This window comes from Numida meleagris, chromosome Z (genome assembly GCF_002078875.1).
Source record: "Numida meleagris isolate 19003 breed g44 Domestic line chromosome Z, NumMel1.0, whole genome shotgun sequence".
Lineage (NCBI taxonomy): Eukaryota > Metazoa > Chordata > Aves > Galliformes > Numididae > Numida > Numida meleagris.
Genome location: NC_034438.1, coordinates 41,271,999 through 41,299,875, shown reverse-complemented (window position 1 = coordinate 41,299,875; position 27,877 = coordinate 41,271,999). Strand labels below are relative to the sequence as shown.

The window sequence follows — 27,877 nt, the reverse complement described above, 5'->3', positions numbered from 1 at the left end:
TGTCAGGGTTCATTCATAGAAGTGTTTTTTTGATTAAATCTTTATTTAAATCAAAGAAGGTACAACATTTTTCAACAACAGTTGATTAAAATCAGCTTTACCTTTGTAACATTGTAAAACACCACTTTAAAACAGCAGTTGTCATTCAGTTCATATAAAGAAGGCAGTCTAGAGATAGTCCATAAATCAGTACTTTTATCCCAGAGATCTCACTCAGTTGGTACATTACTAGATATTCCATCCTACCACTGGTATCTGATAATGCTTCAGGTATCCTAATAGTCTCATCTTTCAAACAAGCTTCACAACTGGAAAATATTTATGAGGGGAGAAGTCAAATTCTGGAGGAACCTAGATGGGAAACATTTAAAATATTACACTGAAGCAACAGCAGGAAATGATAGAAAAAATAATCCCAGCTCTCTTCTATCTGAAAAATGTGCCAGCCTAGTTCTGGATATTCCAGTAATTTTTCCAGTGGTCAGAGGTACAAAATTCTGAAGTGCTGGTGTGCACTCCTTCAGCATCATCTTTCCCTCTTCTGTGCCTACCCTTCAGCAGGAGGTATGAAGGCCCTCTCCTCCCTCTGATCCACTGATCCTGAAAGCCAGTCACTCTCCTTGCTGTGTTCACACAAATTGCTGGCACACTGTTATCAGCTACTCCTTCCTGCTCCTGAAGACTAATTTTGCATGTCATCCCACACACACTTTCCAATTTTGTTTCAAAGACATTTAAAACACAAGTTTTCTTTATTTAAATAATTACAACAAACTTATTTCCAAGGGAAAATGAATTGTTACTTCCCAGTTCTTTTGACAGAGTAACTATGGCCTGAATCTGCTAATTCAGCTGTGGTATCACTGCATATACTAATATATTTCACATAAATTTCACCTGGCATTTTCTTACCTTAGAGTCTTTCTTGTGACCTCCTGCCAGAAGCTTCATGACCACAATATTGGGTTTAGCAACTTTTAGAATTCGATTGACCTATTCAGAAAAGAGCAAGAAGTTTTTAGTTGAAAGCGTATGACTTCAAAATCATTTCAAGGATAATACACACACTTACATACTCTAGTAATACTACAGTCCTCTTACAGTATCAGTATATTACACCAGACATCAAAGCATTCTGAATTTGCTCAGAATTATATTACGTGGATTAATGGCATTTAATAAAGAGGATCTTTTTTTGTTCAACAGATGTAAGACTACTGTCTTCCCTGCTTATGTACAAGGACTGTTAAAACTATGGCAAATTCTGAGGCACTTGTCCAAAAACCATGCTTAGACAGACTCTAGGTATCTACCCTATACACTGATCCAAACTTGAAGAAGCAACTTAAGTACCCAACAGGTGTCTTTTTGCATCAAAGTGTTCTGGGCACATTCAGACTACACCTAACTACTCTGTGAGTCTCAACCAACTCATTTATGTGTAAGTACCACCAGGACACAGAAAAGGGGCAGGAATTCCTAAATTTGCAGGAGAACCTTATCCCACAACTGTTCTTAACCTGCTCAGATGTGACAGAGTAAGCATCCCTCTTGCCCCAGAATACAGCCACAGAAACTCAGTTTTTAGGCTGTGGACAAAGAGGGAGGAATTCCTACTAGTGTCTGCAAACTAGTACTGAAAAAACTGCTCCAGGAAACAAATGCCAGATTCAAATCTACTTTCCAGCCATTCAAACCAATTTGTCCCATCTCTAAGGGAAAATTATCAGGCTCTAGGTAAGCAAGGAATGTGTAGATGTTAACTTCCTGGTAAAACTCATATGTTTTTCAAGAGACACCAGTAGGTATCATACAAGAAAGAACTATGTTGCTACCTGTCATTTAAGATACTCAGCAGAGAGAGGCCTTGGAAGGGTGAGCACAATCCAGATTCCATTATTGTAAGTAATGAAATGAACTGCTGTGTAAGATGCCACCACTCTCCTCTGACCACTCCTTAAGAAAAACATTCAGCTTTACTTAGCATTTTGGAAGAGTACCTGTAAGGCACCCTGGATTTCAAGCAAACTCAGCTTAAAACAAACATATTCTATTATTAGCAACCACTAATTTTCCCAGTATTTCAGTCTTACCTCATGGTCTGGATTAGGAATATTCTCAAGAATCATTTTAGCTTGCTGGAAGTGTTTGCTAGCTGCCATGTAGAGATCTGCTGATTGAGGAGGGGGGCTGTACTTATTTAAATCAGACATTTCCTAGCATGTTAAAGAAATATATAAATGCACATTAAGATCAGTTGCCAAAAAGTTGTATTTTTATTACCCTGACTGAAAATAAATTGTGTTGAAAAAGATAAATTTTAAGAAAAAGCAGTGAAGTTAAAAACATTAATTTTAAAAGGCAAATATTAAACAGCAATACACTGTTCAATCATCATTTTATACTGCTACAAAATATTTCTGCAAAATGATACCTGTTCTCAACAACTTGCCATTCATTTGGTTATTTAGTCCTGTGCAGCAGGGAATAAAATTATAGGAAAAAAAAAAGAGAAAAAAATACAAAACCAGATGGATGTAATAGTAATGATGTTAAGACTCACACTACTCAAATCTTCATTTTATACAATTTTGATGCTTCAACTCATTTTTTTTAGTTAGATATAAAAATATCAGTAAGAGGGAATAAATCATGTCTTAATTTCCACAATAACTATTCATGATAATAAATTAGGGAGTGTGGCTGGCATACAATATATTACAGCTTCAGTACCAGATAGACCTGTAGAAGCTTAAAGACTGGCCAACAGATATCTAAGTTCAACATGAAATTTCAAAACTGCTAAATCTGAAGCAGAATAACTCCACGTTTCACTAGAGTCTAGTCACCTACTGGAGAAGAAGCACTGTTACAGTGAACGCTAAATTGAATACACGCCAACAGGGTTCTCTTATGCTCCTTCTTAATGACAGACTAATGGGGGAGAAGACCATAAATCGCAGCTTGGGAGACTGTACGTGAGAAGAAAATGCAAATACTGCAGCCCTGAATCATGTTATCCACAGACTCACTGGAACAGAAAAAGTAACAGAATCATGTTTTCCAAAGCTGTTAGAGAACCTATATCCTTGGATTTTTTCTGAGAACCTATATCCTTGGATTTTTTCTGGACTTGACTAGACACAGATACAGGTGGTCTGATCTGTAACACTACTTCAAGAATAAGACTGGACAAGACAAACCTTCACATATCACTCCCAACTAGCACTTCCATGATTTAAAATTGAAATCTAATTTTATCCTTGTCTCCTTTTCCTAATTATTGCAGTAATAAAAACATTCTACTAGACAAACTACAACAAAAAAGTTTGTCAATGGACTTTCAATGTACTTCAATTTCACGCAAACCAACACAAGCATTTTAAACTGTGAGAGCAGACCAATTTTTAAGTATTTAAGAGTCTTACTAAGAATTTAAAACAAGTTTCCTTGCATACAACTGAAGCTAGAACTTCCTGCGGTTTTGACTTACAGAATCATAGAATGCTTTGAGTTGGAAGAAACCCTGAAGACCACAGAGCCATTCTATGACACTCTACTCTCAAACCCCTGTCAAGGCCAAGAACACCTTTCACTAGCTGAGGATGCCCAGGTATGCCTTAATAAAAATTCTGAGATCTTAAGAGCTCTTTTTATAATGGCAACACTGTCTAAATAAATGATTTTTTACAAAAGCATGAGTAGTGCTGCATTTTAAAATTACTCACCTTAAATTGCAAGTAGTGAACTGGGGGTGGTGTGATAACACTGTTGAATGGAGCAAACCTGTGCTCATATCGCACTTGTTCACTATCCAATTCAAACTTAGGCTTTCTTACTTTGCCATCCATGTCAAATGCGATCATTGTCTAAAAAGAACAGAGTAGAGTGAGAAGTGTTAGCTTTATGTTGTCTTTTGCACAAGCAAGATGGAAGCTATAGCTCTAGTTGGATAGAGACAGAACAAATACAGAATTTACTATACCACATTAAAAACCTGAAATTAATTTTCAGTCTCATTAAAAACAAAGAGAGCACGCAATGTATACTTGATTCTCATTAAAAAAGAAAAGAAGCCACTGATGAGGAAGTGTGTAAAAATTACCTTGTACATCCCAGCACACATATTTTGGTATGCTTGGCTCATAGTGATCTCTCTGCTGAGAGGGCGAACTGAAAATTTTACATAAAGAATTTTTTAATTCCACGTAAGCAAGAGAACTTATTTCAGATCAAAATATTTGCTTGATATTTTCAGAAAATGATGTAATTCTCAAATACAGAATCACAGAATATCCCAAGTTGGAAGGGACTCACAAAGTATCATTGAGTCTAACTCCTGGCTCCACAAAGGACTACCCAAAAGGACTACCCAGCAATATGACTAGAGCGAACAGCCTCAAGTTGCGGCAGGGGAGGTTCAGGTTGGATGTTAGGACACATTTCTTCTGCCCAGGCTGCCCATGGAGGTGGCTGAGTCACTGTCCCTGGAGGTGTTCGAGAAATGTCTACATGTGGTACTAAGGGACATAATTTAGGGGGAAAATACTGGTGATAGGTGGACGATTAGACTAAATGATTTTGGAGGTCTTTTCCAACCTCGGTGATTCTATGACTCTATGAAATTGAACTCATATTTCCAAGAGCACTGTCCAAACATGACATGCTTTGTTGTATTATATAACTAGCTAAAATGCTTCTGTAAATTACTCATTTTCATTGAACTAGCTTATTACAATACACTGCCTGTTGTATTGCACGTATTCTAGGAATGTTGTTTCTAACACATTTCTCACTTTTTCAAGTAAGTCTTTTCTTTCCTCTTGAAGTATTTGTGAGCTTCCATGCAATTACCAAATGTAACTGTACTTCCAAGAAAATAACTGAAGAAATTTCACTTATGATGTCAATCATTGGCATCTGTTTCTTCCTAATAAGTACAGATAAGCCTAAGTACTGAAATGTGTCCAAAAGTTCTAAGTATGAATTGTTGGTATTCAAAAATTTTATACAAAATTGAACACTAAAACACAGCAATAACTTACCTATATAGCAGAAATCAATACTTACACCAATCTCTTGCATCTCACTGCTCACGTTCATAAGAAGGTGAGATTTTTTTATGGACTCATTTAGCACTCATTTTAAGACCAGGAATTAGCTTCCCTTTCCATCTGCTCTGTGCATTAGGGTAGTGTTCTGCACTGACTTCAGCTTAATAGTTTCAATAGCATACTGTGCTGAAGTTAAAGATGCAAGCTAGCTGGCTATTCAGTGAAAGACTACACCTTCTGCGTTGTAAATAATGAAAGACAACAGGAGCATGAAGAGCATGAACACTTTTTCTGCTCACCCAGCTCCTGATTACACAAAATATCACAAGACATACTTAATTACAATCACATGAATGTTGTATTGACTTCAACGAAATAAATTGATTCAAACAGTCAATAGAATGTTAAAGCTTTTTTTTTTTTTTTTTAACAAGAAAGACTTTTTACTCAAATAATATTCTTTGAACTTCCCCTATAGCTTCCACTGTATAACTAGTGTCAACTGGCCCTATATTCGGCACCTTTTTAGAAAGTAAGTAAAATATGGTAGCAATTTTTTGAAATTTCCAGAGCAAAGAAAATTCAGTTGAAAGAAGCTGTTCACTTCTAACTGTTCTCCCTGACTAGAAGACAAGGATATACATACACAGAAAAGAAGGAACAGCAGAGAAGTAGATTGTCTGCACAGCGTTTAATTACAAGGTTAATGCTAAGGTAACACCAATTTACTACAATCTTACTAGCCACTCAGGCATGGCAAAGCTGTATTAAATACTACTTAGTGGTTTGGCTGCCTCTTTAGCAGGCACGCTCTGACTAGAGAGTTGGTCTGCTATGGTATCGAAAGAGAAATTCTCACTGTCTCTTATACATCAAACAATGACCGAGTTTCTAAATGAGATTTTGCAGAATATTGCTACCACTGAATTTAAACAGGGCAACTCAACATTTTAAAATTAAGAAACATTCTGAAGACAAAGAGAAATTACAGAAATATACTAAAAATCTGGTCTTTGAATCTAGCTACAGAATCTAGTCACAAAAAGCATACCTTTACAGTCTGTAATTCCGTTCGAAAGGCAGTATTTTTCAAAGACAATTGCTCTGGGCCTGTTAACTATATCTCACAGCACCTAACATATAACACAACTGGTGAAGCTATGAATACAAATGAGTTTGGGTTTTTTTTGAAAAACTTTTTTAAAAAATAAATGGAAAATTCTTACGTAGAAATTGATTATTTTAGTTAAAATATTTTGCTTTTGGCCTTCATAAACTTGAGGACATTTTTCTCACTCACATAAGTTCAGACTCAATTTTTAATTTCAGTTCAACATGGCCACAGGAAGAGGAGAAAAAACAAATCTAAGTTACACTTTACATCCCAGATACCTTTTTTCTTCTTCTTAGTTTTCTTGCTACTACGGCCTTTCTGTTGTTCTTCCATTATTCTCTCTTCTGCCATTTGAGAGCTGTCAGCACGGCTCAGTGTTGACATCAACCAAGCATAGAGGAACTCTGATAGGTACCTGTGAAAAAAACAGAATATTGTTGTAAAGTACTACAGCGCAAAACTTAATGCATGGTTTCTAACCAAATGCTAAGTGATTTACTCAAAGACCTACTCATAGGGACAAATTTTAGGGCAGTTAAATCCATCCAAATCCATCGAAAAGCATGTACAGCTGAAAACAACAAATTATTCAGTGTTTTTATTAAGCTTCAAGCTTTAAAAATCCATGCATTATCACACAAAAGTCCCAAGTCCACACTACATACATGTGAAATTCTTTAAGAGAAATTTTAAAGAATTCTTTTAGAGAAATTTCCTCAAGTGTTAGGAAGTCCAATAAATCTCATTTCAGAATAAAAGGTATTAAAGAAAAACAATAGAAGTTATAGATCTAGACCACATAAAGAAAAAATAACGCTTTGTAAGAATTTGTAACTCAGAAGAAAAATAACTCTGTCATTTACAGGCTTTCTCTCCTTTTTTTCTTTTCTCAACTTGGAAGTAAAACAGCTGATGCGATAGTTCTGACTACGAGTGACTTCATCAAAAAGGGCAAAGGGGGAAATAAGGCAGGTAAACATACAGAGTGACAGGAAGCCTGGTATTACTTGTTAAGGTAATACAAGCATATTGCCAACTTCTGGTAACTATCAGCAGTATTACTTTTCCCACTTAATGTGGGGAAAACCATCAACAAAACAATGCAGAAACATAATGAAATGCACTGAAGTTCAAGTCACCTTAACCTGTCTAATCGCTCAGAAAAAAAAGGATGACAGCTTACTTAACAGTTCACTGGTAGCTTCACAAAAAGAAGAAAACAACAAATTCAATCCTCAAAAATCTCCACTAAAGTCCAGAAGTACTTCACAGTAGATAGGATCAACATTAAATTTTTATTGTTGTATTGAAAAACTGAACCATTTAAAATCTTTTCTCATTTGGAACAAGCCATCTAGTATGAAAAGTAACTTCATGTGAATAAAGCATAGTGGGGGAAAAAGAAGTATTTTGACTTCACATAGGGCGATCATTTTCAGTAAAGGCAGGTAACTCAACAAATATGTTCAAAGAATCAGATATTATTTTTACATAATCATCTTTCTGACCACAGTCTTAAAACACTGAATTTTTTAAAAAATGCTAAGGTGGCCAACAAAATAACTGGTCTTGGTAGGACAAAGACAGAAAAGAAAACAGGAAATTGCCTTCCTTCTGCATTATTCTGTCAATCAGTGTATTTTCCATCCATTTCCATTAGAAGACACTGTTTTAAACAGTTAAATGAAAGCAAATTACTATTTCAGTGAAAATGAAGTACAATAATTGTAGGACTACAAAAGAGACCAATAGATTTTTCTTGTCCATTTTTAACTTAATGAATAAGAAAATAGTGTTTTGAACAAGCTTGAGATTAAAAGAAAGTTGAAATCTGTTTTTTAAATGTTTGTTTTTAAAACACAGTAGTAGCAGCCCTCCCCCAAGAACTGTCAAGAAAGCATTCTCTTACCAATATATATAGTAATATTCATGCATACTGTAAAGTTCCAACTCAAATCCACTCAGAAGATACTGTATCATAATACGGAGGTTATGATATAAGACCCAGGTGCCCAAGCATGCCAAATGTTGTCTTTGTGGTTCCTGCTTCAGCAACATACTATGAAGTGCTGCATCTACTTTTTCTGCCTACCAAAAAAAGGAAAACAAAGGCAAGCTATAAAGTAAGAGACAGGAGGAAGAACAAAAGACTGAAAGTGTATTGAAGTTCTCCCAGAGATAAAATCTTAAAGAAATCAGAATACAAACGTTGTCAACAAAGTTATGCTCCAAATTTAAAACAGAAATGTTTTTCCAGATACTGTTATGTCTATGATCTAGAACTGTCAGAAATTAGAAACATTTTTCACATGAGTATAAGGAAATTCTACTGAATGGAAAAAAAAAACGTGTAATACAATAATACAGGAAGACAAGTTTGTTAACCAACAATACCTCTGCTCTTATTAAAATTTTAAATTTTAAAATTATTAACAGTCATGTGAGCACTGGAACTCAGAAAACGCAACAAACTATTACTTGTTTTTCTATATTTGCAGTCACTGCTTCATTTTTATTTTTATTTTTTTAAACCTGGTTGCAATGAAATGTTGTATTTCTAAGCTTGGTCTGCAAATGTGCTTACACTGTGCCCCACCAGAGAAACTACAACACCAGTAAGACCTATTCAGTCTTAAAACGTAGTTGTATAGAAGATGTGAAGTCTCTCACAGTTGGAATATTATCAGAAGTCCTGAACAAATCACTCAGTTATACACATTAGAGAAAAAAAGAGTCTCAAAATGGATGCATTTGCTACAGTACTGTAGTAAACTCTCAAACAAATCACCTTCAGAAATGCTAGAATACACAAATTTCTCCCCAGCTCCAAATGACTGTTCTCCTTAGCATGAAGGTCCTGGAAAATACTTTTTTGCATTACCTCTGACTACCAAAGAAAACATTCCCAGCAGAAAACTTAACTTTCCCTGTGGCCTTTTACTGTCCACTCTGGAGAAAAATCTCAAACAAGCACATATTTTAAATAATTATTGTTTACTTCACATGTGTTTTTTAAAACTTAACAAAAAGAAAGCCATTTTCTACTCTACAGAGCTATAAATCTGAATTTCCAGAAGTGTCTTGCAAAGATGTCTCAGAGAATCACAAAACAGCTCCATTGGGAAAGGACCTCCAAAGACCATATGGTCCAACCTTTAATGGAAAATGGGGCCCAGATGAAACTGTACAGCATCCTGTCCAATAGCATCTTGAAAACCTACAGTGATAGGGATTTTATCACATTCCTGGTTGTTGCAGTAATGATTGTTCTCACTGTAAGAAAAGTGTTTTCTTATATCAAGGCAAAACCTCTCCTAGTGTAGCTTGTATCTTTTGACACTTGTTTTCCTGCACTGATTGTAGGTTAAGATTTGTACTGTTACAGCTATTTAATCCTGTGACTTGGGCTCCAGTTATGCTGGTAAAGACACAGGTAAAGAAGGTAATGAGAACCTCCACCTTGTCATAATTATTAACAAGCAGCTTCGCTGTTTCTGTTTATCAGTGGGCATATACCTTCCCTATGTGCTTCTGCTTTGCTCACGTAACTAAAGAAACCTTTCTCATTTCTGTCATCTTAGGCCATTTTCAATCTTAGTTGATCCGTAGCTTCCCTGATGGCAACTTTGCATGCCGTAACAACATTTCTGTAGTCCTTGATGCATAGTGGGCCACTTTTCCATAGATCATATGCTCCTTTTTTGCTTTAAGCACACCCAGAAGCTCATCATTTAGAAAGAGTGGTCTCCTGTTCTGCCTTCTCCCTTTCCCTTTGTAGGGGATGGAGACTGTTGTTGTAATTCCAGAAGATCGTTACTGAGTAATTCCCAGCACTTACAAGCTCTTTTGACCTCCAGGGATGCCTACCAAGAAATCCCTCATAGCTGGGTGCTAAGCATAATGAAGTTGGCTCTTCTAAAATCTAGTTTTTTTTGTTTTATTACTTGCCTTCAGTATATTGTACCAAACCCCGAACGCCACAGTGTTATGATCATTGTATCTAAGGCCAGCACTGGTAGTTAGGCTAAGTATGCCTTCTCAGTTTGCCAGTGGTAAATTCAGCAGTGTGTTGCTCCTACTAGGCATGCTGAGGATCTGTAGCCAGAAGTGGTCCTCAATGCATTTCAGGAACCTGATGGACTTCTGTCTCATCCATCTCTCCCTGCTTACAAGCTTGCAGACCAGCAGTTACAAAACGGACAGAAGTTACAGACATAACAGTAGGTTTCCCCAAAGTCTACTTACAGGACAAAGTTAATTAAAAAAAAAAAAACAACCAGAAACCCAAACAAACAAAAACCCAAAAACTCAGTATCTTTTGGTTCAACAAATCTAACAAAAAGTATTTGGATTGATCCTACACGCTTCTTGGGCTGAATTTTAGGAGTCCTAGTTTTAAGGTTGTCATAAAGACAGGAGGACAGAGGAGTTGACTCTTTTACACATAATCTAATACCATACACTCCAATCTGGCAGGAATATACCTGGAAAGAAAGGTTTGCTGGGCTGCTACCTAAGACATTACCTCATCCTGAAGGGTGGCAAATTCCTCTAGAATGTGACCCAGTTTATCTCTCTGACGAGCTCTGTTGTGTCCATGGATTTGAATGAGACTACAGAATGGCTGAAAGAAACAAAGCATAGTTTTAATTTTTCAACACAACTTTGTGGAGGAGTACTCTGATGTCCACCTAGGCATGCTTTATACATCTCTTATTAGAAGATAGGGTCCTTCAGATTCCCTAGGAAGCCTGCAAGCTAACAGGCAAGCAATCAATCTGTAGCAATGCAACTGCCCACTTCTCTGTATCTAAGTCAACGAGGTATTAGGTGAGCATCTTTGAGGAACCTCATAAGAGACTGCTTGTAGGGAGATTTAAGAAATATATTTTCTGATATTTTCGTTGCTCTGTCATAGCAATACTAAGAATCTTTTCAGACTTTTTTTTTTAAAGCAGAGAGAAGGTAAAAATAATTCAGTTTTTACTATGCACTTTCTGTGGAATGAAGCTACCCTGTGAAGAGGAAGTTGGTGCAGATTTCTTGTAACATCAAATGTTAATGAAAGTGAAAAATCTGGAAATATAATACATGCACCAAAAAAACCCACAACAGTTCTCTGACTTTCTAAGTGTTACCATTTTAAGATGGTCAAGTTTTCCAATTCTGCCTTCGCATCAGTTACCAAAGTCATTTTCAAAGGTAAGTTATCATTTTCAAAGTTAAGTTTAATCTTGAAAGTACTCATATATGAATTCATTTGCTGTAATTGGAATGAACACTTACCCGAACACAATGTGTCACAAAGGAATCAATGTAGTCCTTAGCCTGGTGATTGTTATAAAGACAACATCTAGAAGGGAAATATCCACATAAGGACATATGAATTTAAAATGTCACCACTCTATGTAGCACGAAATTCAACAAGAAATGTAAGTACTGCAACAGTAACTAATATTTTCACACATTAAGCACAAATAAACACAAAATGTTCTTCATACGTCTGTCTTTGTAAGAAGAAATACTTTTCATCATATTATGTAAACACATGCAAGTCAATTCAAGACACACTTACTTTGGAGAAAGTACTGGAGGACTGACAAAGGATCTTAAAGCATCTTTTATCATGTCTTGCATGAGGTGTGTACCAAACACCTTCTTATTATCTACCAGAAAAGTTGTCTGAAAATGAAAATGTACTTTTAGGAACATGCTTTAAGTTAAAAGTAATGCTTCAGAAATTACAAACAGGAAGCTCTTATGATACTTAACCGTATCAAAATTGCTTTAAATATTAAGATAGTCTGGTTAGTTGACAATCTTAAAAACAGGGGCATATTGAGATCAGTCATTGGTACCAAATTCACATAACACAAAATATGGCTCTCCTAGTTATTTAAGATGGGACATGTAACATTATTTCATTTCTTTCTCTTCAAACATGATTAATCAGACAGACATTTCCAAAGATTAATAGAAAACAATGTGCACAGCTTTCCTGGAGGCAAAAAAAAGTCAAATCTGAAAAGAACAGGACCAATGCAGAACTTTTTCTATCCTACAGACACTACTACTTTCATTGGTCATGTTTGCTGCTCATTCCACTTTCATCCATGAGCGCTGGGCCCCTTTTCTACATGGCTCTCCAGCAGTCGGAGAAAAATCTCTGCCACCAGGCATGCACAGGGACTGCACAAACACATATAGTGGAAAGTCAGAACACAGATATGTTTTGAAGATGTTTTACTTGGCAACAGTTATTCTCCATCAATTTTACACATGGTTTAATTAGGATCAAAGGGAAAGAAGTTCTCACATCCAGGGACACCCAACGCAGATCAAAACCTCCCATAAGGAAGCGTGTTTTACTATGAGTTAAGGAATACATAGTGCTTTTTCATGGTAAGTAAAGCAGCAAGTAGAAAACTCTGTTGTGCTCTGACCATCAGTTACTCTTGTAGCAATAGGAGTAGTCTATATATGACTAGTCCCAGACTAAAGTCAGCACATGCAGAACAGCAGAAAAATGCCTGTAGAGGGCCAATATTAAGGCAAAGAAAAAAAGTTCAACACACTGTGTTTTAATCAGCAGATACTAACACGGTCTAAATAATCTTTCAAAATGTTTTAAAACAATGAGATCCGAACTTAAGTAGCTACAGAAAATTTTTACAACCTGTATAATACTAAGCGGTATGCAAATAATGTAAATATTTAAAGCAAGAGGATGAATCCATATTTATCATGAAAGCTAATTACTTTGCTCAAAGACTGGAACTTACCTGTAACAGAGATCTTGAAAGAACACATGGTGATTGCTCACTAAATTCACAGAAAAAATCCTAATTTGTATTAAGGAAAAAGCAAAACACAGGTTAGTTTAATATGACAACTCTTATATATAGTTGCATTTTTTTATGTACACATTGTATGCACACACACACCACTGTGTAAATATACACAGAAAAACATGTACACAGACATGCAGATAGCATAGCACAGACTAACTGTAAGAAAGAAAGAACAAAAACTTTTTATGAAGTTAAAATCTATTTCTTCTGTAATTATCAATTACTGAACAGAAGGTTTTAAATTTATTTTTCTTGATGCAACACTGAGATATTACTAAAGAAAAAAAGATACTATGAAGCTGTTAATGACTCACCAATATTGAACCAAGTCTGTAATAAAACTGTAGGGTTTAACTGGTAGCAGATGTTTCATGCAAACACTGCTTTAATTCATGTAACAGGAAATAGGAAGACAAAGCATTTTCGCATGGTCTTTGAACTATGCCTGACTTAACTGTGGCTCCTCTGTCAGTGAAAATGTGCACGTTAGAGAAGCATTTAAATCTCTTATAACAAATGCAGGCAGCAACTGAGGGCAGCATCTCTTATTCAGGAAAGAACATACACAGATGCTTAGCTTTATTTCTATTCAAGGAATAACTTGCTTAAACAAAAATGTATTGTGCTCCTGTGTTATAGAAATATGTACAAAAAGGAATATGGCAACGGAAGATGATCTGCTACTGCAGACACAGTTTTTCAGACAAAGAGAAGACATTACAAAGAAATTAACTTCCTTGTGTTCTGCTACTGTGATGCATAATTATTATTTAATACATTATGGAAAAATGAGAAGTTTGAGAAGAAAAAAGGCCGTAATCCAATAATTAAATAAATAAGATGAAGTATCAGGAAAGATAGCAGATGCTGAACTGTACACAGCAATAGAAAATACCAAAAGATTGATTCAAATACATACCGCAGAAAAAAAATGCTAACACCAATGCATATATGGCATGATTTTTTTCATAAGTCAGATTGTAAGATTTTATATTTGGCTATAAACATGAAATATTCATACTTACCAATATACAGTGCAAATTAGTTAAGTTGACCACTTCACATACAGTTTTTATTCGGTCTATTAGTTTGGAAAAATAATTGACCATTTCTTCCCTTTTAATTATTTTTGCATATCGAGGGAAAGTTGGAGGCAGCAACCTCTGATTAACAAGAGGTTCAAAGCCCATCATAATAGGGTGATCTAACAAGAGAGGAGGGAGAGAAAAGCTGCATATAAACCAACTTTTCAGAACTCACTTTACACTCAAAGGTATGATATTAATGATTCAATTAGCCTAAATGAACTTTTTAACTGATATTAACTTCTGGTGACACTAACTATGCAACTGAGATAATGATTACTATTATAAAACCCTTAACACTTCAGCAGTTACCTGAACAGACAATGAGGTGTTGCTTCCTGCTCTGAAATGGCATAGGCAGTGATTTGAAATGCAATGCAGGCTATTCAGTGTTCACATAACTTCTGACTTCAAAGTGACATTACTGCTTTCAGAAGAAGCAGCACTTAAGAGCTCTAACAGTTTGTATAACAAGTAGTACAAGCTCAAAGATTTTTTTTTAAATATGCTTAAATATTGAAGCTTATATTATATGTATTATATTATATAAATACATACATATTTAAGAAACAAAAAAAAATACTTACCTCCTTTAGTGGTATCATTCTGTGCCTGTATACCATGATGTAATGAATTATGGATGGCAGACAGCAAGTCAACTGCCTGAGTCATCAGTTTCTGAGCTTCTGCAACTGCACTTGTCTGAAAAGCACAGAACATTTACTCACATTTTGAACCAACATATTTTCACTATAGAATTCATCTTAGTGTTGGAGAAGTATGGCATCAAAATTCAAATGTTTGAACATAACAGCTCTGAAGAGACAAATTTTTGTGCAAAAAAGTGTTGTTCATATTTTACATGTACACATATGTATGGTTTTGCATTTTACAAAGTATTTTTCAAGTAAGGTAAGCCTTAACAATAATTACAGCTGAAAATCTAGTACACACTACATGCAAGTGATCCACTCGTGATTTTGTATATCTGGAGAAAACAAAAAAAGCCTCTTTTCTGCCAAATGAAGTATTCCAAAGATGAAAAAAAATCACCTATCATTAAAAAATGCAGAACTCTTAACAGTATAGATGGAACAAAAACTTTCAAGCAAAATGAAATCACTGCATAACATTGGAAAATCCCACATTTTCATTAGAAATATTCATCCATGACCTGCTGAGTAGCTGAATTTTCTGACATTCTATGAAACAAAATGTTAGCAAAAAGAATATCATTTTAAACAGCTTTCTCCAAAAACAGAATTTTGTTTTAAAAGTACTAGGATAACGGTCCTTGAGGAAGCTTCAGACAGTTGATATCTAACATCAGATTGAAATACAACTTCCTTTGGAAAAAAGTTTAAAACTCCCCAAAGAGCTAAGAGAAGCTGAACAATATCCACAGGTCTGCATAATATCCTCTTAAAGTTCTACTACGTGAATAAGCAGCTAAGCAGATCTAAAATCAAATCAAAGTAGGCTAGGAAGTAAATAGTGTACACATAACTCATAGCAGGTAATACATGCAGAATTTGCTTGCAGATCACTTCCACATCATAGTTTGATTTCTACTCTACAAATGGTTATACACAGAATGCAGTTGCTCTCAGCTACTTATTTTTCTTCATCCCTGGTGTTTATCAGTATTATTTGGATTTGATTGCTTTAAATTTTAATTTAAATCAAGGACTTTAAAACTATCCAGTACGCAACTGTTCCAACAGCAAAACTGGCAGGAGCACAACTCCATGCCACTAAACAAAAAACTTTATGAAAATGGAAATAACAAGCAATATACAGTTACCTACCCTTCTATAAAGTCATTCAAACAGAAAGCTTTGTCTTATGTGACAAGCAATTCTAACTCTTTACCCTAAAACAAGCAGTTTCCTTTCAACAGCTAAGAAATCTTATATTTAAAAAGAAACTGATCAACTGTATGGAAAGCTGTTACTTTCCACTTCTCGGATTGAAAGTTTAGATATAAATGCAACACCCACATGGAAGGAAAAGCTAATGATTCTCTAGAGATGAACAAAATACAGCCCAGCACCAGGTAACTTTACAAGCTCATTTACATTTTCTTTAAGTGTTTTCTGGAAGGCTATACTAATATCAGCTACTGTACTTTCACTCATTTTTGTAAAAACTGAAAGGAAATGCAGCAATAGCTACTACCAGGGCTTACTTAATCCTGCAGGAACATCAATTCAGATTTACAGAATATTTGTACTATCTTACAGAAAGGAACATAATGCAAACACAAAAATAACTAAGGACATACCTCTTTTTTGGTAAATGCTATTAAAACGGTCAGTAGTACTCGGGTAAACTTCACTCTGCTGAATACAGCTAAACACTGTTGATGCTGTAATTAAAAAAACAGTGCAAATTACTAAGCAATATACATTAGATCCTGAAACTTATTAAAATAATTATAGATTTATTGAATTATACTCCCTAGTCTTAAAAAGATACAAAGATACTTTGGAAAAACATAGCCACTGGCTATAGCTCCTATGCAAATGCCATTTCAGTTTCAGTTTAGGTGAACAGCCACAAGCTATTGAAAGAAACTGCTTTTCTCTCTTTTTTTTTCCCCACTGAAAATCCTATCCTAATTACTTTCTGAAGAAAATACATTACTTGGAAAGAGAACCCACACCCTTCCATATCATCCACATCAAATACATTAATTACCATCCTTTCTAGAAGGAGCTACGCTGCTTCCACCTTCTGCTCCTAAATTCTCCCTTAATGGAGAGGCTACCAACAGGAGTAAAAGCTGTTGGAAGGAACCAAGTTGAGAAGGCACAAGATTGGTAAGACCTTCTAATTTGCTAATCATTTTTTCTACAGAGGTAGGCAGAACAATGGCAGCACTGCAGCAGCACTATTCTGCCATCAGGACCAATCTGGAACTCGTTCAGAGCTTAAAAGTCAAGACACTAGATGGAGCTATGCTAAGGGCCATTCATAAAGAGTAGTTTATATACAACTGGTATAGCAACAAGGGTGACACACACTCCTCACAAGCTGAACTACTCATTTAAGTAACAATGTACTAATTCATTAAACTGAAAGTAAAAAAGTAAACCAATTCATTACTTCAAGTTCAACTTCAGGATCTCTCTCTTCCCCTTGTCGACTTCGAGTGCTCTAAAAGGTTAAGGAATTTCAAATAATTAATCAAAAATTGTGATGGAAAGTTACTGATAAAAGCCCTTTATCCTCTCTAGAACACCCACCGATTACATAACACTAAAAAAACATTTTTAAGGTCACAACTCCATAGCATATAATCTAGATTCTTAAGTAATCTACAGTAAACATATCTGCCTCAGTATAATCTGAAAATAGTGCATTTACCCTCCTTATAGAAATTCTAAAAACATTTTATATGGTAAACTTCAACAAAGGAAGACTGATTCTTAGTATCACAAAGAGTACTTGCATAAAAGCCAGAAATTAAACAGCATGTTCTCTGTCACAGCCCAGTGTCACCCTCTAAATCACTACTCCATTTATTTCTAATAACTACTAATGAATTTAGAAGTCTTATGAGTTCAGCATCGTTAGAAGGTAAAGTACCAGCATTTTACACAATCCACTATAGCAATCCTTCTGAACAAAACACACAAAAGAAAAAAAAAACCCTACAACCAGCATTTACTAACAGAATTTTGCTCTTCATAATCCAGCTCCCTCTCTAAGACCTATGTTAAGCACACTTCAAGTATAATCAGCAAAGCAAATGTAAAAGGAGTACCTTCACTCGTCTTTGCATGTCATCTTCCACATCTTTTAGCATACCTAGAAAAGGGAAAAACCAACTAAAAGCAGAGAAGTGTTCTTAAGTGCACCTACATCACTTAAATCAAGAAGTATTTATGAGGAAATAAAGACTAATGGAAAGCCTCAAGCATACTTAAATAATAGTGCCTAGAAAGACTATTGTACATACGTATGCATACAGTGACAACGTTTATATCCATGGCTTTAGAACTACAAGAGAGCTTTTTCCTCACAAGCAATCTGTTTAGATGAGAATAAGTTGCAAAGCAGAGAAGCAGAATGCAAGAAGAGTATCTTCCAGTGGCTTGTAGCTGTCCTAGTACTAGATGATCCTGGGTTAGACATTTGCCTGGCACCCAGAATCATAGACTGACTTGGGTTGGAAGGACCTCAAAGATCATCTAGTTCCTCATCCTCAGCCAGGGGCAGGGCTGCCATCTGCTAGATCAAGTACTAGATCAGGTTGCCCAGGGCCCCATCCAGTCTAGCTTTGAATACATCCAGGTATGAGGAATCCACAATCTCTCTGGGCAGCCTGTTCTATCACCTCTCTGAAAGACTTCCTCTGCCATCTAATCTAAACTGCCCCTTCCTTAGTTTAAAGACATTCCCACTTGTCCTATTACTATCTACCTGTGTAAAAAGCTCATATCCCTCCTGTTTATAATCTCCCTTTAAATACTGAAAGGCTGTATAATGAGTTCTCCCTGAAGCCTTCTCCTGGTAGAACACGCCCAGCTCCCTCAGCCTGTCTTCGTAGATGTGCTCCAGCCTTCCAATCATCTTCGGGGCCTCATTTGGACCCTCTCCAAAAGCTCCACATCTTTCCTGTTTGGGGGCCCAAGACCTGGATGCACTCCAGATATTAAAGCACCTCTTTTTAGGCATTTGACAAATAAACAGCTGAATCATTTCTTCAAGAAAAAGAATAACTAGTCTCTCTTTTTACCCAATCATCACTTTACACAAGACTAGTACAGAACTCAACATACGACATTCCTACCAATTCATTAGATTCAGCTGAAAAGTAACTGACATGCTTAAATACAACTAATAGAAGTAGAAATTGTACCTGTAACTCTAAGGTCTGTCACACTGTTGGCCATTTTAAATCCATATGTCATTGACTGAAAATCTTCCTAAAATATTAAAAATGGCAGAAGCATGAGTAGTGGAATATACACAGTTACAGTTTTAAGCTTGTTTTTTGTTGGTATTGTTTAACTACACCAAGTAGTAAAGTAAAAGTTTGGTTTTATTCTACACAGTGGAATACACCCCCAGTTATGGGTGACATTCCTGCTCAAATTCTGCATAAATCTTTAACACTAGTACGTCTTTCCTAACTCTTACCAAACATCATCCTAACAATGTTTCAAAAACTATGGATGCTCAGTACTATGTAATCAATTTTAAGACTAGTTAGTAAAAAGTGACTTTTCCAAGCTCTGAGAAAACAAAGGATTTCTCCAATACAAGGGCACAGAAAGGACCACCGTCACGAAAAAACAGATTCTCGTTCCACTAATACACAGATATTTCAGACAAACACAGTTACCTGAAGTAGAGAACCAACAATTAAACAGAAAGAAAACCACAAGTAAATTTGATTTCAAGTGGCCAGACACGATGATTTGCATTGTTTCCTGAACAAAATATTTATGTGGCTCAAATACTCAAGCAAAATATAGAAAAGAGCATTCAGTATCACTTTTAAAGAACATTGCACTGTAAAGAAGTGTAATACTTTCAGGAGCACAAACTGCTTCTCCTGTGGCACCCTTCAATTAAACAGTAATAAATTTCTCTAGAACTGTTTTCCTTGTGTTAAAGAGCCTACAAACAATGTTACATACTTAAGGATAGCATATCCTAAAACATACCTCCTCAAAAACAGCTGCTTTGTTGACTTTTTCTCTGGCAATATCACAGATTTTTAGGATCCCCAGAGCAAAAGCCTTCATAGCAGGATCTTCTATGAAGTCCGGATTATGAATGTAAAGGCAAGTGAACACTGTCTGTGCCAAGGAATGTCCCTCTAACCATGTTATCTATGGAAATGAAAATTAAATGTTTTACTCATGACAGCCCAGTCCTCGTTTTTACACCCCCACTCTTTTTGCACGTTACTGTGCTTCAGTGAGTCATTAAGGAAGTCCATATCATCACAAATTTCCACCTAACAAAAAGAGATGGAGAAGGTCTTTCAACCTTTAGCCACTGCCCTTCAGCTAAATTCTGGTGTGGGGTAAACTTCTTAGAAGTTCAGCTCTGATCTCTGCGTCTTGGACATAACATTAAGTTAAGAGACCATCAAACAATGAAATTTCTCTTTACACAAATCCAAAATGAAAAACGAAATTAGCTTTGAAACTGTTCAGCAATATTCTGCATAGCTTCTTCTCACAATCCACCCTCTCTACTACTTTTGTGCTTTTAAACTAGAGAGAAAGCTTCAGTAATTTAGAGCGTGATTTCTATCTTGAAATATCATGAAATACAGTATGGTAAGATTTCTAAAATGACCACAGTTACCTTCTCTAAAATAAAAGGAAAAAAGAAAAAAATGTCAGCCTATGAAGTGGGAAGGAGAAGAGGAATCATGTTACACCACATCAAATACATAGTGACCTTAACTGACTTTATGTGAATAAATGACTTTTTGTGAATAAAATGAATAAAATGAAGTAATTTTATTGACATCATTTTAAAGAATATCTAAAAATATTGTGAATCATTTACAGAGCAGGTTTATACGTATATTTTTTCCTATATATATACATATATATACACACAGGAAAACAGTCACAACTAGCAAATAAAATAATTCATATCTCCTTTTAAAACCCATTTAGATTATTTCCTTTCCACTCTGAAAATGCTGACGAAAGCTTGAAGTCTATGTTGGCTCTAAAAAAACAAGCAATACATTGCTATAGATTACTGTGCGCTCACTTCCTACACAGTAAACACTAATATACAATAGGCAATTAGATATACACAAAAAAAAATCATAATTCCCAAATCTTTTTACATTATTCAAAATGCTACCAGTTCTCTTCTGTAATGATTTCTTAGAATAAAAAACAAACACACAAAAAAATCAAACATATGGCCTGTTACATTATCCAATGCAAATATCTCAATGGAAATCAAAATGCAAATTATCTATTTTCTGCTCAGTGGATCATTTTTCTTGAGTTTTACTCCTTTTCCTTTTTTCAATATGGATTGAGGGATTACATTTTGAAAGCAAGAACATTAAATGCTAATAGCAGAGAAATCCTTACCAAACAACAAAAGCACGTATCCATTATTCCTATCAGCTCAGGTGAAGTGAGATCCTTTATTTTAATGGTGCCATCCTTAAAAAAAAAGCAAGCAACAAACATTAAGAATTTGGAAGTCTATAATCAAAAAGCAACTTATTATTTGTGCAAGCAAAAAGGAAATCACAAATTGGTTAAGACTTCTGAATATTTGTATTATTTACTGATCAGCTTCATAATGTTTCAAGAATTCTCAAAAAGTTTACTTTCCATCATTGTGGTCAACTTCGACCAAACACAGAGCTTTGCAAAGAAAGCGATAGAATACAACTTCTGATCTATAAATATCCAATAACAGCTTAAAACTAATCAACAGGCAACACTTACAAACAGAATGTAAAGTCACAGTAATGACCGAACAAGGAATACTATGCAGGACTTATTCTCTGAATGCTGCTTTTTACATTGCAGATACTCGCACAGAATTTTACTGCTCTGAAGGACCAACGAAGCAGAGACCCCATTTATTTGTTCAATGTATGTAAATCTGAATTAAGAGTTAGATTGCTGTTATTTCACACAGGTTTCTCCCTTAGTCCATTCAAAGCAGTCATGTAAAAAAAAAAAATTCTCCTCTACACGTGCATTATTTCTTCCAAAGCAACAGTCTTTCAGCATAGTTTCATAAATGTTGACCATGCATCAGAAGTTAATCATCACTGTAAACACTGCTAAATTTGACAGGTTCTGTTCATGCTAATGAACTGAACTGACAGTCACAAAAAGTGCACAGAAGCTGGCTTCCCTTCAGCTATCTTCATATAAAAGATAAGAGATGCATGGGATGACTTACAAAACTACTTCCAAAATGTATTTATTTGAGATATTAACATTTAACAATTTTAAAGTAATTTTCACTGGAAGAATTATTATCACTATAGCAATGTAAACAACAAAAAAGGCAAGCACCACAAGCTACTCACATAATTCTTTTACAGACAGTAAGAAGGCAAAAACAGGAAACACCCACAAACCTTAATAGCTTGCTCAAAGTTAAGAACTTTTCTATTAACTTGGTTTCCAATCATACCAGCATCCATCTTGGGATCCATCATTTCAATGGCAGACATTGCTTCAAAAAGACCAAAACTAAGGACACCAAAACAAAAATGTTCCAAATTTAATTTTTATATCAAACAGTCTTTGCAAACCAGTGTAAAAGAACTTACGATGACAAACTGAGTACACTATATTCTGACTGCTGACAATAAGCTACATGAACGCTACGATCGATCTTGAGAGAGCATGGTTTTCATGAGTTTGAGGACTGCTTAATAAGTACGTCAGAAAAGAGATGCCTAAAAGTAAAAGAAAAGGCTTAGTCTTTATTGAGCTGAAGAACAGAACAACACTCCTCAGCCAAACATCCCATTTCTAACCCTATGCAAGTGTAGAAAAAGGCTTAATGTGTCTTGGGTTATTGCGTGTTCTAATTCTGAAAGGCACTTACATATAAAATTATGCCTTGTGCTTTGATTCTACTGAGGAGACATCTTTGGACATAATTTTAAGTCATTAAATAGAATGTTCCTTCCTGTCTTCTGAGTCATTGGTCTTCAGAAAGAACTTTTTTCCTTCTTTAAAAGAACAGACCTACATACCTTAATAATGTAAGTTTTCTTTAAAATATTTTAATCTCACTTTATTCTTTTAAAAATCCAGCGGGATCTTAGCACATATTTCTTGTTGAAGTATATTTTTTCTTCATGTATAGAGCTCCCAGTTTCCACTTCGGCATGGCATTTTAGAATTACTCTAAAGCACATAGCATGTTTATCTAAACATGCTAATGCTAATAGTATCTGAGGTAACTTTATTAAGAAACTTGAAACTTTTTCTGGTCTTTTTGCATAAAAGTATGTCTATGTAAAATAGTTCAGTAGGTTTACTAGTTTCAACATTACTGACAATAACTTCTAATGTTAGCACTAAATCTATTAAGTGAAAATGTAATATGAAATGCCATATTTGAGAAGTCATGGCTGCCAGGCGAAGTCCTCAGGGACTGGAAACATCACTCCCGTTTACAAGACAGGGAGAAAGGAGAACCCAGGGAACTACAGGCCGGTGAGCCTCACCTCTGTGCCTGGGAAGATCATGGAACAGATCCTCCTTGATGACATGCTAAGGCACATGAGGTACAAGTGGGTGATCCGAGACAGTCAGCATGGCTTCACCAACGGAAGGTCATGCCTGACCAATTTGGTGGCCTTCTATGATGGAGCGATGGCATTAGTGGACAAAGGGAACATGTACCTGGACTTCTGCAAGGCCTTTGACATGGTATACCACCACACTCTTATCTCTAAATTGGTGAGATATGGATTTGTAGAGTGGACCATCTGGTGGAAAACGAACTGGTTGGAAAGTCGCAACCAGAGGGTTGTAGCCAATGGCTCTATGTCCAGGTGGAGGCTGGTAATGAGTGGTATCCCCCCAGGGTACATCTTGGGTCTGGTACTCTTTAACACCTTGAACAATCATACAGATGATGGGATTGAGTACCCTCAGCAAGTTTGCTGATGACACCAACCTGAGTAGTGTGATTGATATAGCAGAAGGCAGGGATGCCATCCAAAGGGACCTTGATAAACTTGAAAGGAGGGCCCTTGTGAACCTAACAAGGTTCTACAAAGCAAAGTGCAAGGTTTTGCACTTGGGTCAAGGTAATCCAGGTATATATACAAACTGCGAGAAGAACAGCCCTGCTGAGAAGGACTTAGGGGTCTTGGTTGATGAAAAGCTTAACATGTGCCAGCAGTGTGCACTAGCACCTCAGAAGGCCGGTGATATCCTAGATTCCATCAGAAGAGGGGTGATTGTCCCCTCTATGCCGCCCCTGTAAGACCTCTGAGTCTGGGGCCCCAAGACAGGAAAGATGTGGGGCTGCTGGAGAGGGTCCAGAGGACGGCCACAAAGATGATCCTTTTCCTATGAAGACAGGCTGGAGGAACTATGCTTGTTCAGCCTGGAACAGAGAAAGCTGAGGGGAGACCTCATTGCGGCCTTCCAATATTTGAAGGGAGTTTGTAAACAGGAGGGAAATCAACGTTTTACATGGGTAGACAGTGACAGGACAAGGGGAAATGGTTTTAAACTAAAGGAGGAAAGATTTAGATTAGATGCCAGGAAATATTTTTACTGAGAGAGTGGTGAGGTGCTGAAACAGGCTGCCAAGAGAGGCTGTGGATCTTCCACTTCTGGAGGTGTTCAAGGCAAGGCTGGATGGGGCCCTGGGAAAACTGATCTAGTACTTGACCTAACAACTGGCAACTCTGCCTGTAGCAGGGGTGCTGAAACTTGACCATTCTTGAGGTCCCTTCCAACCTAAGGCATTCTATGACTATACTGGCAATAAGAGAAATGTTCAGCCTTCATATAGGTGCATCATATACGTTCTGATGAGGATTAATAATACTCCAAGTATTTCAACTACTTTAACTAAAGTAAAAATTTTAAAAAACTTAGCCGATACTACATGACTTACTCATTATTAGGCATTAACACAGGGGCACTAATTCTATTTAAAAAAAAACAGGACTATCCAAAAGGCATACTTACAGTTTGTCATGAAGCAGTTCTCCTAACTTTAGTTCTACAAAGGAGGAGAGCACAATAAATAATTACAATCATTCCTTGAATACAGCTCTTCCAGCACAGCTGTATTATTTTAAAACTGTATAATCTAAAAGAGAATAAAGTGTGAAAAGCAAACCAGGTCCTTCTACTCTACCATTACTTGCTTTTATTTAGCACTTTTACAACTGCAAGGCTAAAAATCATTCTTCATAATTTTTCTGAATCATTCTCTGTGACACCAGCACTTGAATCACCAAATTGTAACATCTGAATAGCATGAAAAATAGGACAGCAGTATTCCGTGCTCCTTTAGGCAGATGTCTAATTTTCCAGGGGATTTGTTTACTGAAAGGCTTGGTTTTCCTCATTATTTTTAACAAAGTCTTTAGACATACCTGATTGCATATAAACCATACATCATTAATAAAAGAGAATTATTTAGTGGTATAAGAAAATTGTCTATCATTGTGTAACTTATTGTGTCTCATAAGCTGCAGTTTTACATTTTTCCATATGGTCATCATAAAATCCATTTAAGAAATCATAAAATCTGCTGTCACAGCAAACTAATAGCTAACTGCAATAAAGACTTTTTTAAAATGAAAGCAACTGTCTCCCCGTGACTGAGGTGTACTACATCGCCTCTACTTGAGCCTTACTTCAAAGATGAAAAACAACACACTGACCAATTAAATGAACAAATATTCAGATCATGTAGATTGAAAAATATATAGAGGAAACAGTGTTAATTCCGTAACTCAGCAGGACACAGAAAGAATTCTTTGCAAAAAAATAAAAAAAACCACCAACAGAAAACAGATGCAAAAATGCATACAACAAAAAAAAGTACAACAAAAAACAATATTTATGCAATCTAGAAGAAGCAAGAAGACAAGGTTCTTCTAATATTTGCAGACTTGAAGTGAGTTAAACACAGGAAAATACACAATTAAACAAAAAAACACACAATCATTGTGGTCTCTGTCTGGAGCTTGAATGTGGGTCAAACTATTTATTGAAGCAAAGAACTATCCTCAGTTCTCCAAGGATTCCAACTTTTCTCAGAACATGAGCACGATAACCCACCTCTACAAGCTTCTTCAAAATCCTGGGTTATATCTATCCAGTCTGTATTACTCTTTTCCATCTTGTCAGGCATACCAAGTTCCCATCCCGAATCATCATCTTCTACTGAAGCTTTCATAACCATGATACTGCTCCTTTAAAACCATATCAGACACACCGCACATTAGGCACAAATTACAGAAAGCGCTTAATGGAACTTAACTTTTTTTCTGCAGTAATCACAGAATACAGGGAGACTAACCTAATTTCATTAAATGGCTACCATCACATATAACCAGCTCGAAAAGATCATTCATAAAAGTGTCTTTGTACTCGGTCTCCCTATCACTCACTTACAGGCTATGAACCCTCTAAAGCTAAGAATACCAGAACTTTATCAGTACAGAGCCATAATAAAGTTTGTACTGTCAAATTGGAAATAAAACGGACCCATGAGAAAAACCTCCTTAATGGAGGGTGTAGACAGCACAGTTTTAACTTCTGGTGTTTTACACTGCTAGGAACAGAAATGCCCTCCCACTGCAACGCAAAAGGTGTTGTTATGCATCAGAACATATTTGTGGGAATTTCCTCTGCTTTCCACAGCATAAAGGGATTCCAAGATCACTGTCTTAAGCAGCCTCAGACTTGAACATAATTTCGGAACATCAGTGACCAACAGTTTCGAGCTGGTGCTGTGCTCCCACGCGTGGGGCGCCCCGAGGAGCGCTGCACACACACTGCTTTCAGCATGCGGTACCCTTCCCCTGTTCTGCGGCGGATGTCAGCAGAGCTGTCAGGGAGCCCCGCGCAGCCTGGCGGCGGCAGAAACTTCCAACAAAGGCCTCCGTGACAACAAATCTCCCGGGCGCCAGCGATTAACAAACAGCGGCAGTGACCCCCACGGCTTCCGAGCAGCGCTCGGGGAGGGAACCCCGGCACCAGGCCGAGCCGTCCCTCAGGTCAGTACCTCGCCGGCTCTCAGGAGGCCACAAACAACGGGGCTGTGCGAGTCTGGATGAGAGGACACCTGCAGACACCGAACAAGAGACCGAGATGGCGTTAGGGCCGCTAACGCCAAGGCCCCTCGCTGCCCGCTGCCCTCAGGGCTCCCGGCCCCGCAGCCGGACAGGCCTCCCCCAGCCCATCTCCCCGCACCGCGCACACCGAGCGCTGCCTTCGCCGCCCCCGCCGACTGAAGGGCCCGTGCCCTGGCGGAGCTCATCGCGGCGGGAGTACGTAGCGCCGTCCCCAGCTCCGCGCGGGGCGAGGGGTACGAGCGAAGGGTACACGCGCGAGAGGCGCAACCGCGGCCTCACCCGCCGCCCCTAACCAGCCTACCTGAACCGCCGCCGCCAACCTCAGATCCCGGCCTTGGTAGCAGAACGCATGCGCGCACCTCTCCCTTCTCCCCTCCTCAGCGCATGCGCACGGCCTCCCTACCAGCGACAGGAGCACATCGCAAGAAGGGCCGCTGCGCTGCTGTTGTCTGCGCTGTCATATGCCCTCGGTGAGGGGCGGGGCCGGGAGGGGCTCGTCGAGAGCAGGCGGGTGCGGTGGTTTTGAGGCGCTCTGGCGTAAGGTGTGAGGCCTAGCTGTGGGGAAGAAGGCTGAGCGAGAGCCCGGCCGGGCACCGGTTTTGTCTCCGCGGTTTTGTCCTTAGGCGTTATGGAACTTCTTCTGAGAGCAGTGTTGGTTTTCTCTAGGGAAACGACCTGACATGTCTGAGGGACCTACACCTTCAGAGCTGTTTACAGTGAATTTAATCTTTAAATGCAATGACTGAATGCTTCCCGTGTTTAAGGCAAACATCACAATTATAGAAGTCAGCTCTTAACGTGCTTTGGTAAACAAAAATAGATAACCCTGGAGGCTTTTGCCCCTATGCGTATGAAGAAGTACTTAGATTTAAAATGGAAAAGCTAACTTTGAAATTCACTCTTCCTATTCAACACACTCCAAGCACAGAGCAACTGTACCTGGAGCAAGGCAAAGGGAGAAAAAT

The 27,877-nt window shown here is 37.2% G+C and overlaps 2 protein-coding genes across 7 annotated transcripts in view; one reads left to right on the top strand and one right to left on the bottom strand.

Moving 5' to 3' along the window:
- On the bottom strand, positions 9-27,338 carry NAA35 (N(alpha)-acetyltransferase 35, NatC auxiliary subunit). Of its 5 annotated transcripts, none has more exons than XM_021379542.1 (24): positions 27,214-27,338; positions 26,843-26,902; positions 25,894-26,027; positions 24,790-24,823; positions 22,203-22,317; positions 21,190-21,264; positions 19,783-19,950; positions 18,972-19,038; positions 17,874-17,917; positions 17,213-17,263; positions 16,389-16,472; positions 14,692-14,806; positions 14,045-14,223; positions 12,951-13,010; positions 11,744-11,850; positions 11,455-11,521; positions 10,694-10,792; positions 8,078-8,256; positions 6,447-6,583; positions 4,106-4,173; positions 3,729-3,869; positions 2,094-2,216; positions 913-993; positions 292-351 (listed from the first exon to the last, which is right to left on the bottom strand). In XM_021379542.1, the coding sequence occupies exons 3-24, from the start codon at positions 26,015-26,017 to the stop codon at positions 292-294; spliced, it is 2,178 nt and encodes a 725-aa protein (XP_021235217.1). In that variant the 5' UTR covers positions 26,018-26,027; positions 26,843-26,902; positions 27,214-27,338. The 5 variants fall into 5 exon arrangements, 4 of the variants coding, with proteins under 4 accessions (XP_021235219.1, XP_021235217.1, XP_021235218.1 ...); XM_021379543.1 differs by lacking the exon at positions 27,214-27,338 and adding an exon at positions 27,040-27,195; XM_021379545.1 differs by lacking the exon at positions 26,843-26,902 and having other exon boundaries at positions 27,214-27,331.
- Positions 27,295-27,877, top strand: part of AGTPBP1 (ATP/GTP binding protein 1) — a 68,614-nt gene continuing 68,031 nt past the window's right edge. The window contains exon 1 of one of the 2 annotated variants that reach the window (XM_021379539.1): positions 27,295-27,382. The gene's annotated coding sequence lies outside the window, so the exon portion shown is untranslated. The remainder of the gene's footprint in view (positions 27,383-27,877) is intronic. The other variant, XM_021379538.1, reaches the window with a different exon arrangement.